This window comes from Pinus tabuliformis, chromosome 2_1 (genome assembly GCF_031772625.1).
Source record: "Pinus tabuliformis cultivar Carrire ecotype Pingquan chromosome 2_1, CPIR1, whole genome shotgun sequence".
NCBI lineage: Eukaryota > Viridiplantae > Streptophyta > Pinopsida > Pinales > Pinaceae > Pinus > Pinus tabuliformis.
This window is the reverse complement of record NC_142299.1, coordinates 99,345,018-99,366,813: the sequence shown is the minus strand read 5'-3', so window position 1 is coordinate 99,366,813 and position 21,796 is coordinate 99,345,018. Positions and strand designations below refer to the sequence as shown.

Here is a 21,796-nt window from a genome sequence, read left to right as displayed (position 1 = left end):
TCAAGTTCTTCCTCATTTTCCTCTTCAGATTGCTTGGCCTCCTCTTCAGATTGCTCGACCTCTTCTTTCTCTTCTCCTTCAGCTTGCTCTACTTCTACTTTTGGCCATGAGGATTGCTCGTCCTCAATTTCTACTGGCTGGCTGGTGCTTTCCTGGAGCTTTTCCAGCCTTCCTCGTATCCGAGCTAACCGAATTGATTTTCTGCATTTCTCTAGCTGTTCGGTTGTACCAGTGGCATGCTTATGCTTTGCTGATTACTGGCGTGTTTCTGGACGTTCAGATGTACTAGCAACATGTTTTTGTTTTACTAATTCTCTGCGTTTTTCCAGACGTTCTGGTGTGCTGGTAGTATGTTTACGTTTTGGGGATGGTGTTGTTGCCCTTCCCTCAATTATTGCAATTAGCTCTTCCCAGCTGCTTTGCTGTTGGGTGAGGCTATGACTAACAATTAATCGAATTAACCTGTGGTGACTAACAACTGACTCTATATGTTGTGCCTTTTTTAAGCTTCGTGCAACGTCATGAAGTAATGAATTAAAAATTGCAGGCAGATTTACAGAGAATTTCTGCTTTAGAACAGCTAAGAGTTTAAGATGTCGTGGTCTTACCACATCTTTTCTCCCCTCGCAGGTGATGTAGCTTTGCACGGTTCTTGCTAATTCTGCCCAGGGTTCTCCTAGCGTTGCTGGCAGAACTCCCTTCCCTTTAATCGTCAAGCTCTTGCCTTTGTCCTAGAAGATTTCTATAATCTTCTGTATTCTTTCCTTCTTTAGTGTCCATACAGGTCCGGTGGCTGGTAGTCCTGAGACTTCTGTGATTATATCATCGGTGACTGCTATCTGTCTTCCCCTTACTATGGAGTAATCCTCCTGCAGATTCTACAGGAATTCAACTGCCACTGTTTCGTTAGACTCCTGCAAGCAGTTGAGATAAGTCAGCCACCCTACTCTTTCCACGATCTCCCTGGCAGCAGCAGAGACTGTCAACACCTGAGGTTCCCTTCGAATTTCCCTTCCTCCCATGGTTTCACTGTGGATTCTTAATGGAACAACAACTGCTTGTGCTGTTTGAAACACAGAGACGGTAATAATCGCAAGATTTCGAAAAAACACAGAGTATGCAACAGAAATGGCTTATGAACAGCAACTTGTGTAAAAAATAGAAATATCATGCCATTAAGTCGTGCCATACCCTAGTACACTATCTTTCTCGAATAGTGAGCTGACACATAATCCGGGGAATAATGAGGTTAACCTCCCCCCCCAAAATGTGATAAGTTGTCCCAGCCGTCAAAGAAAGGAGCAGCACCCGATCTACAACAGAGTCATAAAGGAGCAACGTATGAAAATATGCCATGTTTAGAAAAACAATGAATTACCGAAATCGAGGCATAAAGTTGGATCACATATTACGTAAGAGGCTGCTGTGATATGATGCGAGGCTGGGGGATAGGACGTCTGTCGTACTTGCCAAATCTCAAGTGGTCATTGTCACCTCCATTGCCATAATTGGTGGTAATAAATGTTCATGCGATATATAATTCGGGAAATAATGTATGATTAGTTCCTAGGATATAAGAAACAAAAGAGTATTAGTATCTTACCTATTGGTGTAACCAATGTGACTTCAATACCATTAACAGTGCTCTGCTGCCGACAGGTGTCCATAACCTTGGCAGAGTTGTTTATTTCACCCCTGGAACCATGATCCTTTATGTGCATATTTAGGAATGTAATGTCAAAGTGTAGGCCATTATGCTGGCTTGGTAACCAGTTAGTCATAATGCCATTCACGAGGAAGGTGTGAAAAGTGGGCAGGCCGGATCGTGATGAGACCTCCTGTTCCAAGGTTTGTTTATTTGATATACCTTTTGGACCATATCCCTGGTGTGGTGGCCATAGTGGGAATGCCACTTCACTTCCATCCTCATGATCATGGTAGGTTGGCTCTTGATGAGACCCCCTATCCTGCATTTGACAACTTATAATTGATCTTTACTTTTTTCTTTTTCATAAAGCACTTTTCCTTATTTATACACAAAGGGTGGTTCAACACTCCTTAAGAGTGGGAATGGTGGAAGAAGTCTTATCATCTCAATAGGAAGATATAAACCTTTTGCTCTTATTCCTAAATAATAATCAAAGAGAATTAAAGGGAATGTCATGATAAAGATAACCAATCAAAGCAAAATTGGTAAGACAATGACAACAAAAGATGATGAATAAGTGTGTCTTTCCTTTTGTCCTCTTACCAATACAGAGCCTTATAAAGATAGTGATTTATAATTTGCGGATTTCAGTATGTTGTGATTTTATGTTCATTGCATAAGTGCATAGTTGTATCTTAAAGACTTTGAAAGAACAAAAGCAAGGAGCATCCTCAATTGAGGTCAGCAAAAGGAATGAGTTGTTTCACAAGGAGAGAAAAAGTATGCTAATGGTGTTCCAAAAAAGGAGCATAGATAGAAGTGCAGATGTCGTTCCTTTTGAGAAAGGAACAACAGAACACACCAATGCCGTTCTTTTGAAAAAGGAACATCAAAAATTAAAAAAATGCTATTTTCTTGGAAAAGGATAGCAAAACACTCGAAATGAAGTTCCTTTTGAAAAAGGAACAACAGTCATTAAAAATGTTGTTCCTTTGAAAAAGGAACAACAAAAGACGCAAAAATGTCGTTCCTTTGAAAAAGGAACAACAGAAATAAAAAATATGCTGCGCCTTTGGAAAAGAGACAACAAACACACCGCAGTGCCGTTCCTTTTGAAAAAGGAACATCAAAAATCAAAATGTTGTTCCTTTTAGAAAAGGAACAATAGAACAAGCAAATGTCGTTCCTTTGAAAAAGGAACAACAAAAAAATCAAGAATGACGTTCCTTTTGAAAAGAAACAACAAAAAATCAAGAATGTCGTTCCTTTTGAAAAGGAACAACAAAAAATCAAGAATGTTGTTCATTTTGAAAAGGAACAGCAGAAAATCAAGAATGCTATTCCTTTTGAAAAGGAACAACAGGAAATCAAGAATGTTGTTCCTTTTGAAAAGAAATAGCAGAAAATCAAGAATGTTGTTCCTTTATAAAAGGAACATCAAAAATCAAGAATGTTGTTCCTTTTGAAAAGGAACAGCAGAAACACACAAATGCCATTTTTTTAGAAACGAAACGGCAAAAATCAAAATGTTGTTCTTTTGAGAAAGAAAAGGAACAACAAAAATGACAAGAAAACATTAGTTCAAACATATGTACAAGAACGACTCAAAGAAAAAAACTTATGTACAAATTGTAAAAAGAAATGAATTCCTTAATGAATTACAGGTCAGGAAGACTTCTCTTCCTCTCCTAAAATCTCCATATCAGTGTCTTGGCGTAGCTACTGGCAGAAGGATTCCCGAGTGAGTGGTTTACGATAGAGACGAACTCGGTGGCCATTTGCTTTGAAGGTATATCCAAAACCGTCAATGGTGATTAGAGTAAGGGTCCCATTGTGATGTACCTTCTGGATTTCGTATGGTCCCAACCAACGAGTCTGGAGTTTCCCAGGGAAGTCCTGAAACCGAGAGTTGTACAACAGAGCCCAGTCTCCCTCATGGAAGACTTTGTTTTTTATGAGCGTGTCATGCCATTTAGCTCGCTGCTGTTGAATCAGTGCTGTATTTTGAAGTGCAGAGAGCCTAATTTCGTCCAACTTATTGATCTGCTGTAGTCGATTAATTTGTGCCTCACTTAGATCTAAGCCAACTTCCTGTGTTGTTCGTAATGTTTGGATTTCAAATTCTATGGGAAAAATGGGTTGTTTTCCAAACACTAATTGATAAGGTGAGTAACCAGTGGTGCTCCTCCATGTTGTTCTATAGGCCCAGAGTGCTTCAGGTAGTCTGGAAGCCCAATCACACCTATGTGACGCAATGGTTTTCATTAGGATTGATTCTATTACCTTATTGTTGCTTTCTACTTGTCCATTCGCCTGTGGGTGGTATGGAGTAGTGATTTTATGCTGGACGTGATAATTATTGAGTGTTGCAGCTAATCCATTCCCAGCAAATTGTGGTCCTCCGTCTGTAATTATTTCCCTTGGAAGGCCATAACGTACAAATAGATGGAACAAGAACTGTATGACAGAGTCCTCTGTGGCTCTTGGCAATGCTTTTGCTTCAACCCATTTGGTGACATATTCTGTTGCCACGAAAATATATGTTTTCTGATTTGATGATGGGTTGATGGGTCCAACGAAATCAAGAGCCCATCGCTCAAATGGTTCAATGACTAACTGTGGTTTCAGAGGCATCTCGTCAGCTTGACCAGGACATCCTGCTCGCTAGCAGCTGTCATAGGCTTGGACAAATTTCTTTGCATCTCTGAAAATCGTGGGCCAATAATATCCTGTCTGCAATACTTTATGTCCAGTTCTATGCTCAGCGAAGTGTCCACCACATGGTCCATCATGACAGGCTTTTAGGATGTTAAAGATTTCGTCTTCTCGAACACATCTCCTGATATGCATGTCTGCCTCTATGTGAAACAAATAGCCCCCAATCTACGAGAATCGAGTACTCTTCTGAACAATCTGTTTGCGTTCATTAGGGGTTAGGTGTTTTGGTAGTTTACCTACTGCGAGGTAATTGGCAACATCTGCATACCAGGGTGTTTGAACGGCAACAACAAACAGATGTTTGTCCGAAAAATGATCTTCAACTACTGCTGCATCGATTGGCTTTGGCATTCTTGAGAGAAAATCGGCTACAGGGTTTTCTTTGCCAGGCCGATCCTTGATTGTGATATCGAATTCCTACAATAAAATCAACCATCTAGTTATTTTGGCATTTGTGACAGGCTTATTTGCTAAATATTTTATGGAAGAATGATATGTATACAAGATAACAGGATAGCCTGTAATATAATGTCTAAACTTATTGACAGCATGTATTACATCTAGGAATTCTTTTTCAGTAACAGTGTAATTTAATTCAGCAGGGGATAAATTTTTGCTGATGTAATAGATAGCATATGGTTTTTTATCTTCTTCCTGCCCAAGGACTGCGCCAATGGCTGTATTTGAGGCATCATATGATATCTGAAATGGCAAATCCCAGTTTGGTCCTCAAAGGACTGGGGCTGTGGATACAAGCTTCTTTAAATCCTTGAAAGCACACTCACATTTTTCTGTCCAAAGAAAATCAACGTTACCAGTTAGTGCATATAAAGGTGCAGCAATGTGCGAATAATGTTCTATAAATCGTCTATAATAACCAGAAAATCCAAGAAAGTTGCGTACCTCTGTTTGAGTAGTAGGAGTGGGGATAAGTAAAAGTATTTGGATTTTGGCCGGGTCTACCTGAATGTCGGCTGCTGAAACATAGTGTCCTAGGATAATTCCTTCAGTCATCATCATGTAACATTTTTCGTGACTTAAGCAAAGCCTGGTAGCTATGCAGCGTTCTAGGACTTTTTCTAGGGTGTCTAGTGCTGGATCAAAATCATCTCCATTTGGTGTAAAGTCATCCATGTATACTTCAAGTCCATCATTTATTAAATCTGCAAAAATGCTAAGGATAGCCCTTTGGAATGTGGTAGGAGCATTACATAAGCCAAAAGGTAGAACTCGATAGGCAAATGTTCCCCAAGGACAAGTAAAAGTAGTTTTGTCTTGGTCTTCAGGGGAAATATGAATCTGATTGTATCCACTGAAGCCATCCAGGAGGGAAAAGAATTTCTTTCCTGCTAAAGTATCTAATACTTGGTCTATGAATGGGAGAGGAAAGTGGTCTTTTTGTGTTGCTTTATTGAGTTCCCTGTAATCCACACAAATTCTCCATTTCCCATTTTTTTTGGCACCACCACAAGCGGAGAGACCCATTTACTGTCAGAAATAGGATAGATAAAATTGACTTCTAAAAGTTTCTAAAGTTCAGCTTTTACCACATCCTTTAGATGAGGATTAAGTCTCCTTTGTGGTTGACGAACAGGTCTGGCATCTTTTTCTATATAAATGTGGTGTGTACACAATTGGGGATCGATTCCTTTCATATCAGGGTAATCCCATGCGAATGCTTCTTGATATTTTCTTAACAAATGGATGAGCTTCGTTTCTTGTTTAGGTGTGAGGTTGGCATTGATATTTAAAGTTTTTCTCGGTTCAATTTCCACAATTTTACTATTTGCAACAGAAGTAAAGGGTATTGTTTGGTCATGCGTATCTTTCAGAGGATCTTCTTCTAATTCATTATCAAATGCTGCTTCTATCATGTGACACTGTGTGCAGGATCCAGATTCAGTTTGACTAATGAAGTTATTAATGGCATCATCTTCTGTTTGATCTTTAAAATCAAGTGCCTCTTGTATAGTTAATGGAGATCTAATGTTATTAGTAAGGTATGATACAGGGTGTTTGTTAGTTTTAATTATTGTGACACTTGGCTACGCTGGAGGTATAGAACTAAATTTTGATATTTGGTCCTTTGGTTATGGTCATATTTCCTTGCCGGCAACCAATGTAAGCATCGGAAATGGCAAGCCAAGGTCTACCTAGGATTAACGGGTGTCCATCAAGTCGGGTTTTTGGATTAATTATCGGGAAATCGGTTGGATATTCCCAGGAATCTACAGAGACCATGACATCATGTAGAGTACCCTCTGGTCTAACCACAGATCGGACAGCCAATTCTAACAAAGTAGAGGTGGGTTCTACAGATGTAATGCCGAGCTTTTGGCAAGTAGTGGTTGTTAAAATATTAATTGCAGCTCCTAGATCAACTAAAGCAATAGACAGGGTCTGACCATAAATTTGAACAGTTACAATTGGATTTCCTCGGTCTTCATATTTAATGGGTGTTTCTTTCCCGGATAGTAAATCAGATAAAGTACCGACTACTTGGACTCTTGGATTAGTTGTTATATTCCTCCTTGGTTTCTTTATGCACAATTCTTTGACAGTTTTTGCATATATAGGAATGTCTTGAATGGCTTGGAGGAATGGGATTTTTATGCACAGATTTTGTAATTCTCCCAGAATGTCGAAGTCAGGATACTGTAAAGGTCGAGGTATGACTAATCGTTCTGGGAACGGAGGAGAGGATGTGGTTACTTGATTATGAGTCTGCTGCTTATTTACATCCTCTTGTTGAAACTGATGTTCTCTTGGTAACTGATCTTCAATATGAACTGTTTTATCTCCCTCAGTTTCAATAATGCATCCAGATCGTAACTCAAGATCATTACACTCCCTCAGGTCGGGTCCTATTTCTGGTGATTCTACAATTTGAAGAGATTGGACCGGTCTGTTATTTGGATTGGGGTTGGGCTGGGCTGGGAGTTGCAGTCTCAGATTAGACTGGGGATTTTGTTGTAAGGCTGGCACAGTAGGTTGAGCGAGTGGAATAGTTCCTACTGGTTGGTGCATCGGTCTTTGCCAGTTTGTCTTCCAGGGTGAACTTTGTGAAGTAGGGGGAGTCCATTGTGGAGGATATGGGCTATTTTGCCAATATGGTGGAGTGTAAGGGAAATTCGGCCAACCAGATTGGCTTGCCTGATTCAGCCACAGATTTGAAGAAGGAAACGATTGTGGTGACCAGTTTGAAAATGGGGGTTGGGACTGACTTTGCCACATACTATATTGTTGAGCATTATACTGTGGAGGCTGAAAAGAAGAAGTTGGGTCCGGAAACATACCAGATTGTCTCGGCTACCACTGGCGGCGCTGGTTGATCAAGTACACCGATTCTGGTTCTTCTTCCGCTTCCTTATATACTGCTTTCAATCTAGGAAGCGAGGGGCAACTCTCCGTAAGGTGATCTTTTGTACAGATGGCACATGTTTGGACTGTATCCAGTGGACATTCCTTGTGACTATGCTTTTTCCTGCATCGGGGACAGAATATCGCCAAATTTTGTTCTACCTCCATCTGCTTCTGTTTAGCCTGCATAATATCAAGTTGTGTAGTTAGTGTCCCCAGAATATCAGTTTTAAAATTTTCTAATAAATTCTCAATCTCTACACGTGTTACTCCTTTTGTTGGTATTTTATTATCTCTTACAAACCGATCATATTCTGCCAGTTTTACTCTTGTGCTGCCTCTCGAACTCCTGATACATAAATCAATGATGTCAGCAAAATTCTCTTGATAAATATCCCCTTTCCCATGATGTTTAATGTTTCAATCCATTGTTCCTTCATGCCCCTTATCAATGCAGTTTTTAACACATTATCAAGTAAAGGTAGTGATGCATAAGGAGATCTTTGTAGATTGTACTGAAAAAGTTCCACATACTCCGCTAATGTTTCATTCGGTTTGGCTGTCATTTGGAATATTTCGTCCTTTAATTCTCTAGACCTACAATAGTCCTGATATTTTTTTAAGAAAGATTCTTTCATTTGATCCCAATTGTTGATGACCCCACCACCTAGTCCCATAAACCATCTTAAAGCAACCCCTTTTAATGTAGAGGGGAATAATTTCAATTTCTGGGGATCGGTGGTGTAATCATATCCCCTGCACAACACATCGAATTCGAATTAAAATGCATCCGGATCTTCTGATGTAAGACCATGAAATGTAGGGATATGTTGAAGACGGATGGCTTTCATGGGCGCATTTGCTGCAGAATCCACTATAGGGTATTGTAATGTAGAGGTTTGAGTGTTTGGCCGGTTCTGAGCCATAGGATTGAACATATGCCAATAACCTTCTGGGATATCTAGGAGGGTATTCCTAGGTTGAGAGGGAATGGATTTGATAGGGATAGTTTTAATAGCACTTCCTTTATCTGGGATGATGAGAATACCTGATGTTTGAGGAGATTGGGTTCCTTCAACAATGATTTTTGCAGCGCTCCCCTTGTGTAGGCTATTTAATGGCTGATTTTGTTCCGATAGGAGATTTTGGTTCCTCAGTTTCCCCTGTCTCTCCTTCTCCTTCACAAAAGTTGCTGAAATTCCCTTCCTGCAATAGTTCTGGAGTAGAATTTTCAATTTCTTGAAAGTCCTGCTCTTCAGTTTGACTATGCACCTCAGCAAAGGCTACAAATGGTGATCCTGTGGCCTGAAGGGAACTAGTAGGCTGTTTAGAAATGATTTTCCTGGGGCCTACTGATGGCTGAGATTCTGTTTTCTTAGAGATTTTGTCTATGAAGGTCGTTCGGCCAAGGGTCACCGGCCCCTTAGCTTTTTCAGGTTTGGATGGAGGTTTGATATTCTTTTCTAGTTTTTTCTACTTAGTCATGCACTCAATTGAACTACTAAATTCTATTCAAACAAAGTAACAACAAATCTGTTAGGAAAGCGGACAGTGGAGCAGGGCTTTTACATGCTCCGCACACAGGTTCTTACCTTCCGTTTTTAAGATCCAACTCTTCCCTAGCAGGTTCGTACACTACTTTGAAAAAGACAAATGGCTACACTCTTTCCCCGACAACGACGCCAAAATGTAGAGCTATAAAAATGGTCTCTTTCACCTCTAATTACCTCACATTAATATGTCAATCCGGGAGCGTTTTGTTATTTCAAGGAGTGTCTCAGTTTGAGGCTATCATTTGTCAGAGTAATGCTAGTAGTACAACGTTCCAAAATACAAGAGTAAACGGATGCTTGTCTGTAACTAAGTTACTTTAAAGGAATAAATCACACACTCAGAAATTGGGCAACTTATCAGTCAAGGGTTCGGCAGCGATAGCCCGTCCCTTTGGAAACTGATGGAAAGAAAATTAGAGCATGGACCACGGATCTAGGAGCTAGACAGTAAATGCCGAGGCTCACTACAGCCACAAATCGTCTCTCACACCAAAACAACAAATGCGAGTAAATGAAATGGCAGATAGAAAAATGGAACAACAAATAAGAAATCGGACAGCAAATCCGGAATGGAACAACAATGATAAAATGGGACAGCAATTCTGAAATGGAACAGCAATCAAACAACTAAGTCTCGCGAGCAGTAATCAAACTTAATCTACTAACTCAAATGCACTCATCGTTATCAAACAACAATCTTTCATTCTTAAGGCAAATCAAGCAGCGTACATTAATAGAACATCACTAATTTCTGATAGGTTATGGAACAGCGCTTGGAAATCATATACATGCACAACACGCTTGAACAGTAATCTGATCTAGCATCTATCTTAATTAACAGGAATATGACTGTGTTTCAAAATGGAACAGCATTACTCCTGGATCATAAAGAACACAACTTTCAGATAAATTCTATAACATGAATGTACAGCATAAAAGCTATGTAACAGAACAGTAATAATATTCAGTCAAGACTAATAACATTCAATCAACTCAGAATGGATCAGTAATATAATGCAGAGTGAATACAACAGTTCTGTCTGTAAAAACCTTAATGAATGAATCTTAACAGAGCATGTGATGTCAACTTATAAAGCATATCAGATTACCAAATAACGACGATAAGCAAACCATGCAGAAATCAAATCGTAGTGATACAGAAGCAAGTGTCCTCCGGGGCCGGGCCCTTAGCCTCCAAGGGTACACCGCTTTAAGTTAATCTAGATGCAGAGATAAGATAATCACCAAGTTTAATGCATAAAACAAAAGTACAATGAACCAGTTCTCAACGAGACTCGATGATCAAAGTTTTATCTTTAACAGAAATTACATAAAAGCATAATCCCCCAAAGCTAACAGTGTTGTCTCTTTATATAAGGGTGACGGCGGAGATGTCTAAGTAACAAGATAGATAAAGTAGCGATCCCTCAGGATCAAAGATCCTGAGGGATTTGCCAAACTATTAATCCTTAATCACTTCTTTTCTCCTCCGCCGAGCTGCTGTCTTCTCCTCCTTTTCCGGGCCGGTTTGCTTTGATCTGCTTAGCCTTGTTTGCACTCGGTCCCCCGTCAAAGGGACAACAATTACCCTATTCTTGTCTTTTTCTTTGGAACAACAGCTCCTCGTTTTCACCCTTTCCTGCACAGGAGAATGACAACTATCAGCGGTTAAGTCTTGCATATTAATCCCACATGTTTTGTTATAATTCTTTATTGTTTTCCAAGTTCATGATGCAAAAAGGTTCACAAGTTCCACTGAAAAGCCACTGAAATGATCATCAAAAAATACCTTTTTAGTACTCCACAATGTCCTTCTAGCAGCTACTATGGAAGTGCCACACCCTTTATGGTACAAGTGAACTTTTACATCCCCATATTTGAAGGTCAGATAGATGTAGATGTTGTAGATAAACGGTTAAATCTGCTAGAAGGATATTTTTCTATTCATGATTTTTCCAAATGGGAAAATATTAATTTTGTAGTTCTTAAAGCCACCCCCCACTTCAAGCACTAATGGGAAACCTACTATGAGAAGAAGGACAAAAGTAAACCCTCACTATTTTCAGCTACACCCACTTGGAATTCGTTTTGGGATGCCATCAAGGAGCAGTACTACCTTGTTACGAGCTATGAGGATAAATACGTAAAGTGGACCATGATGCGGCAGGGAAGGAACCAAGACATACCAGAGTTTACCAATGTTTTTCATACCCTTCGCACGAAGTTAGGTATCAAGATTCTGAGTGACATTTGGTACTCAAGTCGCGACTGTCTACACAGGTACATCCTTGACAAGATGGAGTTCTTGAATATCTCCTCGCTTAACACGGCATATTGATACACTATTTAGATTGAGCAGAAGTTTAAACAGAAGAAGCGAGACTTTGGATCTATGAATTTGAAGCAAGGGAAAGTTTCCCCCAAATCGTAGAACAAAGGACAAAGCCAGGGCAGGGCGAGCCAAGACAAATCATCGAGTCTGCAAGAAAGGAATGACACCAAAAATTCAAAGAAGGACACGGGAAAGTGGTGTGAGTTCCATATGAGCCCCACTCATAACACAAGTGAGTGTCCGGCCAAGTAGTCGCTGGTGACTGAGCTGAAAGCTTCAGAATCAAATGCATGTTCCAACTTTGAGTCAGAACCTGATAAGGGGAATGACAAAGGGAAGCATATTATTTATGTGGAGCCCAGCGCCACTGTTTCCACCACCAAGATCCAAAAGAATGAGCCCGAAGATCGAGAGGAGGGGGAGCGACTCTTCCACCCACAGATGTAGGTGAAGGATTCGCTGTTGCAATTCATTGTCGAGAGTGGGAGCCAAAAGAACCTCGTTTCAATAGAGGTCATGGAGTGGTTGGGCCTACCGACTACACCACACCTGCAACCCTACACCATCGGGTGGCTTCACCAAGGATGAGATCTTCGAGTCAGCCAATAGTGCCACCATACCTACATCATTAAGCCCTTCATAGATGAGGTACCGTGTGATGTTTCTCCTCTTGAAGTTTGTGATGTATTATTAGGAAGACCATACTTATGGAAGCGACATGTTGTATATGAGTCTAGACCCTGCTTTGTTATTATTTATTTTGGTAATAAGTTATATAGAATACCAGAGGTACGCTCGCCTACCACCATCTCTTTGACCTATGCTAAGAAATTCATTAAGATAATATCATAGACTAGTAAATTTGTTTTCTTTTTTATTCACTCTCAAAGTAAGGGGAAGACCGTAGCGACATCTATGGTCCCCAGGAAGGGCTCCTCCATGTAGCAGAAGCAGGTGGATACAGTTGTGGAATAATACATGGACATATTCTCCTCACCCATAGGGGTACCCTTGCACTGGCAGGTCAAGAATTCAATCGATCTGACTCCTAGAGAACCTCTACCCAACACGATGATATATTGTCACTCTATTATGGAAAATGAAGAGATCAAGTGGTAAATCTAGGAGTTGTTGCAAAAATGGCATGTACAACCAAGTTCCTAGCCTTGTGGGAGCATGATCGTACTTGTATAGAATAAGGATGGGACCTGGAGGCTATGTGTTGATTATCGGGCAATAAATAAAATCACCGTCAGGAATAGCAATCCAATCCCATAGATTGATGACCTTTTGGACCAAATCAAAGGGGCTAAGTATTTCAACAAGATCGATCTGAAGTCTGGTTATCACCAGTTTCTAATAGAGCCTACCAATGTATGGAAGACCACCTTAAAATCCAAGGAAGGCCTTTTTGAATGGTTGGTTATGCCATTCGGGTCGACCAATGACCCTGCTACTTTTATGAGGCTAATGGATGACATCTTGTGGCCCTTCACCAACTCATTCGTGGTTGTTTATCTGGACGACATCCTCATCTTCAACAAGAGTTGGGAAGAAAACTTTCAAAATATCCGCCAGCGGGTTAAAGACATCTTGGATAAGTCAAATGCCAAGTACAAGCAACGACATGATCAACATCGGGTGCCACACAAGGTTTAGGTGGGCGACAAAGTTTGGTTGCATTTGTAGAAAGAACACCTTACTGAAGCCCATCGTAAGCTCATACCACTCTGATATGGTCCTTACACTATTACCAAGGTTATGGGAGACAATTCTTTTAAGTTCATCATTCCCCCATTCCTTGGCCTACACCCAGTGTTCAATGTGGACCACCTTCGAACATACTTCCCACCATTACTGGACACATCAAACATTGTATAGCAACTCACACCAACAAAGTTAAATCTAGGCTGCATGGAACATACCACAACTAATCGTATTATGGATGCACAAATCAAGAAAAATCGCCAGCAGAAGATCCAGCTATATCGGGTTCTCAAAGTTGGCCAACTCCTACACCAAGGCAAGTGGTTCACCAAGGACCAAGTTCAGTAGAAGTTTCTCCATCTCATGGAGGCACTCATCGCAATGGGGACCATTTATTCCTAAGGGGGGAGGACTGATCCAGGTGGATGTTGGTGGCCACCCTCCTATTCCACTTGGACCCCTAACACTGCCTCTTTCAGTTTTTTAGTTTCCTTAATTGTAGCACAATTTACTACTTTTGGTATTTTTTTGGGTCTTGAACTTCCAGAGCCGTTTTGAGGCCCTAAACGATGTTTTTTGGGAAAACTAGGACAAACACGTGTCTTTAATTAATGTTTTCCACTCAAAATCTGTATTCCTTAGATAGATATTTCTAACGAGGTATTGTGCGTGTCAAATAGAGATCGTATGCCAAAGTTACGACCCTGGGAAGTTGATGTACCAATTTACCCAAACGGGGCCCATAGTTTTGGCACTTCATCTCCTAGGGTAAGGTTTTTGGATGTTTAGGATTTTCCATTATTTCTCAATAATAAATAGGCCTTCGACACTCATTGTAACACAATTCAGAGTCATGTATCCAAAACATCTCTTCTCAGAGATAAGGCTACCATCGCCCGGGCTAGTTTATTTCCATTACGTTTGAAAGCATATTTCAATATTTGATATTAATGAAATGAAGTGTTATTTCTACTGCATATTTGTATTTATTATTATATCTATACTTTGTTTTTTTCCTATTTAAGTTCAGATCATTAGAGGAGCAATCAATGAGGAAAGAAAGAAACAGTTTGTAGTGGCACTTTAAACTACAAAAGTTGGATACATGGCATTCACTCATGCAAGCAAGGAAGCATTTTTGTTACAGAGATTGTGTGCAAGTATTGTGTTGGTGCAACAAGTTATAAGGATAGACTGTGACAACCAAAGTACAATTTTCTTGGTAAAGAACCCTGCTTATCATTCAAACACAAGTCCTATTGATGTTTAGTATCACTTTTTGAAGGATATGATTGAAGACAAGGTCTTGCTAAAAAAGGTGGATATATTGAAGAATGTTGTAGATGCATTGACAAAATTTATGAGCACTAAAAAGTGCTCTTGTTGTAGAGAAACACAATGGGCATCATTGCCTTAAATTGTTGATTGTGTACTCCCATGGCCAACTGTATGCAAATAAAACAACAAGTGGAGAATGTTGGGTATGTGTTATATTGTTTGCATGATATATATGCACCACGAATAAAGGGGGTTTATTTAGGGGGGCGAGAAACCCCTACACAAGGTTTGGAGTAGCGCATCAAAATAAATTTTTTTGGTGGTTTTTTGCATCCATTTTTAGCATTTTTTGGACCATGGTCTTGCTAAAAGCAATTTTGTGGTGTATGGGGGTTTTTCCCATGGTTTTGTAGTTTTGGTTATGGAACTACGATTGGACTGGTGGTTCATGTACCCCATAGAATGTATATTATACTGTAACATTATACAGAAAGTATAATGACTAAAAGCTTGTTGTTTTCCCAGGTGTGGGTTTCCAGGGTAAAATCTTTGTGTAAATTTGTGTATTTCCATTATATCTTTTTTATTTTATTAAGAATCTATTTGCAACAATTAATTGTATTGGGTTAAAACTTATATGGTCCTCACTTCCAAGGGTGTTAATTGTATCCACACAATATGGTTCTTTTCACTTACTGGGCATACTTTCTTACATAATTTGAATGAGTAGGTGGTGGTCCTATTAATGCAATATATTTTTTAATGAGGGTATGAGTGTTACTAGGTTCACCACATGTTGGATATAATATCATAAGTCAAGATACTCAATCCACTAATGATAATTATTACTTGGATGTGTTATAACATATATTTTATGAAAATCATGTAAGATTAATAATGATATCAATCCAAGTGTGGAATTGATGTACTGGTAGTGGATTTTTAATATTCCAGAAAGTTGTGCTTAAGTAGCAAGATTAATGAAATTTAACTAAGTGGTGCATTATGATTGCTATGAAGGTTAAAAAGGAGAATGTGGAAATGTGTGTTGTGGGAGGTCGAGGGATGGAGTAATGAGAGGTATCCTACATTTGCAATTAAGTATTACCCAAATACTAATGCAAGTTCATTTTGTATGTTGCAAATTTGTGGGTTCATTTTCTTTGCTATAAAAATGTAGGTTCATTTTGTATTCTACAAAAATATGAGTTGTGGGGTTTTTTTGCAATAGTTTTGGTTTATACAACAATATTTCATGCAATTGATAAAATAAATAAGGATGTAGAGATAAGGTAAATACAAGGGTAGATGAATGCGAGACCTCACAAAAAGGAAAAAAATGAAAAATCAACTAAGTATAGATTCTTGCAAGTTTTTAGGCTCACAACAATAAAGGGAAGGTCTTCCCACATCCAAAATGTGAAAAATGGTGAAGTATGGAATATTTAGAAAGATACATCAATTATTACCAAAGTACTAGAACATTAATCAAGGAAACTTGATCAATAATCTATTACATCAAAAAATGTATCAAAGAAAAAGAACCAACCTTCTATAAAAAATATTCTTTGAATAAAGATGAGCACAATCTATATATATATATATATATATATATATATATATATATATATAGATATATATATTCGCTCAAGAGGGAGAATCTATCGCTCAAAAGAAAATAACACTGAATGTAAAATAAGGGTTTTGCGATAAATAGAAAATTAAGTATAGATGGAACATAGGGAAAATGTGAAGGAAAAATAGGGAATTATAGACTGTGAATCACAGAGGAAACCATACCTTTGGGAAATTTTGAGATTGTTTACTCTATTATGCAACATGATTCACTAGTCATTGATACCATTTTATGCATCCATAAGCTTTCAGAGCAAAATAGATACATCAAAATGAAAGGAAAGAAAAAACTATTAGAGAAAACATAACATGTGTTCATTAGAACAAGGGAAGAGTCATTATAACTATGAAACTAGTTTATTTGGTTGTGCAAGAATATTTACTTCTCAAAATATGAATCCCTTTGTTTATTTACAATGTCCTTACAAACACTAAACATGCCAAAGAATAAATATTACACACCATATACAAATTACATGGTTGCAAATTAATTCTTTTTGTTATATCCAAGTATCTTGAAAAGGTTCAAACTATAGGAATGATAGATAGTCATTTTTTAATCGATGCTAGATGAATGTATATATTATAGTTTAGAGAAACACCTTGTAATATATGTCACACTTCTAGACTCAAAATGGTTGCAACCTCCAATTTAACAATTTTTAGAGCCAATAAATGTTTGTAATGGAAGAGGGACAACAAAATATAACGAATCAATGATTTAAAGGAAGAAAGGGGCCTTTCAAATAGAAGATCGATAAGAGTTTATACAAATGTTGTTTCATCAATAGTTGGTAAAAATGGCTTAGTTCTTTTTTTGAAAAAGGGTATAGTTAATCATATCAATATTGCTTTGACTACATGAGATGCTTCCAAAATAATCCCTAAAACTACAAATTGTGAAAGAAGGTATATCTTGTGTGCAAATATCTACAAACGTAAATTTTCAACTTATTGTTATACAAGAACCTATACAACTTGAAATTCTTCAAGCTTTTGAAATCTATGGAGTTAGATGGCTCTTGAGAGGACTAGTCATTGAAAGGCTTGTTATACTGGTGCCATCCATATTGATGTTGTGAAAAGATAAAAGCAATGACTCAAGGTATGATAAGACAAGGATGCTTTTAATTTGTTTTTGTTTACATATGCTTGAAGATCAAATATGTGAACTATGACAAGTTGAATAAGAAATTAGAAGAAGAATATGTGGATTTTATGTTTTAAAGGGAAGTTATTGATGTTATTATAAAATGCTCTAAAAAGTCATTTTGAAAAGTAACACATTTGTAGATAACACATGTTAGTTATCTAATATTTAATATGCCTTTAAATTGGTTATCAAAAAATTTATGATAATGAGGGACTTGCTAATAGGCATGAATTGTGATTTGTAGCAATTCTACCCGCATACGATGATTATCTTGATGCACAAAAATAATCACAATCACAGAAACCTTGCATTCGTGATTCACAAGAGAGGTGCAAACAACTTGCGAAAAAACTATTCAAACACTTGGAGAGTGTTGGACTAGAGGATTCCTAATATTTTTCCAACTTTGTAAGGTTGTTTAGCCTTAGCCATTATTTACAAGATGTTTCTAGCAAAGAAGAGATTTAAAAACTTTTAAGCCCGTGGAACATCCTTTATGTGAGAGGGAATATAACAAAACATTCTTTTATTTGAGAGCTTGTCTAAAATAGTTACACACATTTGTTAATATTCTTCATATTAATTGTGAGGAGTCATTTATGAAAATTTTTGAAAGATCTTTTGGGTCACATAATTACATATAAATTTTCTAAGCATGCCAAAGTTATTGTAGGAAATACTTATTATTCCCACAAATATAGTTGCATGTGAGAAAGGACTCTCAAATCAAAACATAACAAAAGATATAAAAAGAAAAAAAATAATGATTATTGCATTAGACCATTTGATGCAAGTGTCACAAATAGTATTTGATTCATCAAAATGGAATGAGATAAAATATACAATTTGAAAATGTACTTAATAAAAAGAAATTATATATATAGATAATGGTGCATTCCATATAATGTAAAGCCCATTTGATGGTTTTTATTAACATAATAATAATACTTATCAAAATGAAGTAGAACATATAATTTTTTTAAGCAAAACATTTAAATTAAAAAAAAAAAAAAAAAAAAAAACTAATATTATGATTATACCTTACTACAAAACTTATAAAAAAAAATCCATCTAGGTTAATCATAATCTAATTAAAATAAAACTTATAATCTACACAATTCAAATTAAAATTAAATCCAATAAATCTGCATATGCCACTATGCTAATTATATAAACAAAAATTTCAATTATAAAAATATTTTAATATCAAAACTCAAAACTGTCTACTTAAACTTTGCAAAGTCACATAGATGAATTCTAAATTTGAACTATGATTTGTTATGAGTTCACCATAAAAATAAACATTAAATTACGACAAAAAAATTATTTATAAAATTCTCAAATCAACAACTTTAGTTCAAATAATTATTTCTAAAGCTCTGCACAGTCACTGATTTCAAAATTGACACCCCGATTTGTTATGAATTCACAATTAAAAAAATAAACACTAAATTGCAAAATTTAAAACTAACTACAAATTTACCAAATCGATAAATTCGAATCGAAAATCATACATTTTATTGGAAATTATAGAACGACCAAATATGAGTTCCAACATTTATAAAACTTAGTATGAACGAAAGAAATATCAAACATAAGGCGAAATGCAATTTACTAAAAAGGTAAAAAAACGCCGTGTGGCGGTGCCCGTCAATTTACTAAAAAGGAAAAACACGGTGGTTGGCGGTGGTGCTGTCGCTAGCAATCTCCTCCGTCTTCAGCGTTCCAAAAAACTTATTGGAGGGCGAGCGGCGAGCCCCTTAGAAGCATCCTACGACTGCATACGTGGACTCATAATGAACCACATAATAGGATATTCCAATTTTTTTTTGGTTGATTTGTGCAGACAGGTGCGGAGGAAGAAGAGGATCGCAAGTTACCTGTTACCTCTTTTCTGCAGCTTGCCTTTCTAGGCCTTTATAAATTCGAAGCAACAAGAAGAATGGGGGACCGCAGTCCTGGTCCCATTGACCCCTCAGCCCAGCACCCGGCAAGATTTGATTCCCCGTGCGCGCAGAGAGGTACAGAAACTTTTCCAGTCTATAATTCGCCTTTAAATTGGAGCACTCACTCTGGTAAAGTCTCGGTATTACAGATACCCGAGATTGAGGCGAACTGACCAAGGGGCGACCGCGTTATGATTAAAGATTATATGGAGAAAAAGGGGAAGGTGTCCGGGAGCAGGCCGAATGCAAGTAATGGATCACTGCATAGACATGCTCACATGAGCAGCTCTGGTGCAGCAGTTGGGGTTCATGGACTTCATGGCAATCCCAATCTCAGGCAACAAGATGATCATCATCAGGGGCGAAGCATCCGAAGATCTCGGAGCTTCTGTGGGCGCCCTTTTCAAACTGAAAAAGTTGGGGAAGCTTCATCTTCATCATCAAAATTGAAAAAGAATGCAGCGACAATGATGAGAAGGCCAAAGACACATCCAGAGCTTCTCAATCGGGACGATCGCCCTGTTTTAATGAAAAACAAGAAGATGAATACTCCACTGGAGGCATTAAGCGCTAATAAGTTACTGGTTAGCGTCACGGTTGCGCAGAGCATTGGTCCTCTGCGTTTATTACTCTCCAAAGATGCAACAGTGGAGGATGTGATTAAAGCAGCACTGGTTCTTTATGCCAAGGAAGGGCGTAAACCACTTCTCAACAGTGATCCAACTTCCTTTGGCCTCCATTACTCACAGTTCAGCATCGACTGTAAGTATTTTGATTTGTTAGTACTTGAATTTGTTCTTGTTTTGTAAAACTGCATTAAATTTTTTTACAATATATTTTCAAGAAGTTTAAACTTTGATCCCCTGTATTTTCTAATCTTCAGAATTTAACTGCATTTAAGCCTGTGATACAAAATATTTTCAAGAACTTTAAACTTTGATCCCCTGTATTTTCTAATGTTCGGAATTTAACAGCATTTGAACCTGTGATACAAAATATTTTCTAATGTTCGGAATTTAACAGCATTTGAACCTGTGATACAAAATATTTTCAAGAACTTTAAACTTTGATCCCCTGTATTTTCTAATGTTCGGAATTTAACTGCACTTAAACCTGTGATACACAATAATTTCAAGAACTTTAAACTTTGATCCCCTGTATTTTCTAATATTTGGAATTTTACTGCATTTAAACCTGTGATCAAGCGATGGCTAAACAGATTTAGGTAACCAGCAGATTATCATCCCATTCTGTTTGTTTGAACTAACTGAATATTTTTCGCCTCTTTTAACTCTGTATCTGAGTAATTGGACTTTAATTGCAGGTTTAAATCCAACTGATAAAATTAAGGACCTAGGTTCCCGCAATTTCTTCTTATGTTCGAAGGAGAAAGCAAAGGAGAACTGCATACTAAGTTTCCAGAGAGGAGAAACAGTTGTTTCAGAACGTTTGTGCTTATCTCCATCTTCATGTGGAAAAGATGTCCAGAATATTTCTAGAACAACACAGCCGTGGTACAAGCAGCTGATTCAGAATTTCTTGATGGATTGGGATTTTCTGGTACAGAAACTCTGAACATTTGATATATACATTCGAAGAAGCTGGGTGATGTTTATGCGTCTGGCGCTCCATTGACTGTTGCGCGAAATAACACCTTTGTTCATACGGCAATGGCGGGAGTGGTGGACCAGATCTGCAGAATTTTACCCAGCCGTTCGGTTGTTGTTATCCTTACCAATATACTGGAAAATTTTCCCACCCTGTGAGAAGGAAATTTACTAATCAGAGATACAAGGCAAATCTTGTAAATATTCATTGCTTTATTTTTCAGTGAAATATAATTCCTTCTAAAAATATTGATTAAAATAATATGCAGCGTGGAGAAATTGAAACTAAAACTGTCCGGATTAATTATTTTATTTTATGTTTTGTTTTTTTATTGGAATTTAGTTATATTATTTTATTTTATTGTGTAATCCCACAAATTACGATTTTTATGATTTAAAATCTATTTTAAAAAGTATGAATAATCAATATTTCAAATTTATAACTCAAATTTATTATTTTAACAAGTCTATATGAAATTTTAGATAAAAATGAAAAAAATACGAAAACATAATAAATTAAAAACTATTCAATTTAAACTCACATTCTTAACTCTGATTTAATAACTGGCTCAATTTTAATTAACATAAATCGAAAAAAAATGATATTATTTTCCACGAGATATAACTAAAGTTCAAGATGAATAGGTTCCTGTTCATCCTTACAACTACATGACCTACGCCTATTTCTTGAAAATTTGTCTTGTCATCTCAACTATATGACCTACACCTATTTCTTGAAAATTTGTCTTGTCATCTCAAAGAATATTATCCTTGAGATGGTGGTTCTCCCTTCAAGATGCTTTGCTACTTTTGTCAATTTCTAGAACATTACTAAAATATAGTTATGTTCCCAATGGGT

The 21,796-nt window shown here is 37.4% G+C and overlaps 1 protein-coding gene across 1 annotated transcript; it reads left to right on the top strand.

Annotated features, from left to right (window-relative positions):
* The first annotated feature begins 19,120 nt into the window (after positions 1-19,120).
* Positions 19,121-21,088, top strand: LOC149198975 (uncharacterized). The gene is made up of 2 exons (XM_089399344.1): positions 19,121-20,092; positions 20,655-21,088. The coding sequence occupies exons 1-2, from the start codon at positions 19,522-19,524 to the stop codon at positions 20,903-20,905; spliced, it is 822 nt and encodes a 273-aa protein (XP_089255470.1). The 5' UTR covers positions 19,121-19,521; the 3' UTR covers positions 20,906-21,088.
* Positions 21,089-21,796: the final 708 nt, after the last annotated feature.

What these genes read in the sequence shown, in the direction of transcription:
- LOC149198975 (XM_089399344.1), top strand. Translation starts at nt 19,522, where the DNA reads ATGATTAAAGATTATATGGAGAAAAAGGGGAAGGTGTCCGGGAGCAGG. An exon ending in CTCACAGTTCAGCATCGACT is followed by an intron (nt 20,093 to 20,654) that starts GTAAGTATTTTG and finishes CTTTAATTGCAG; the next exon opens with GTTTAAATCCAACTGATAAA.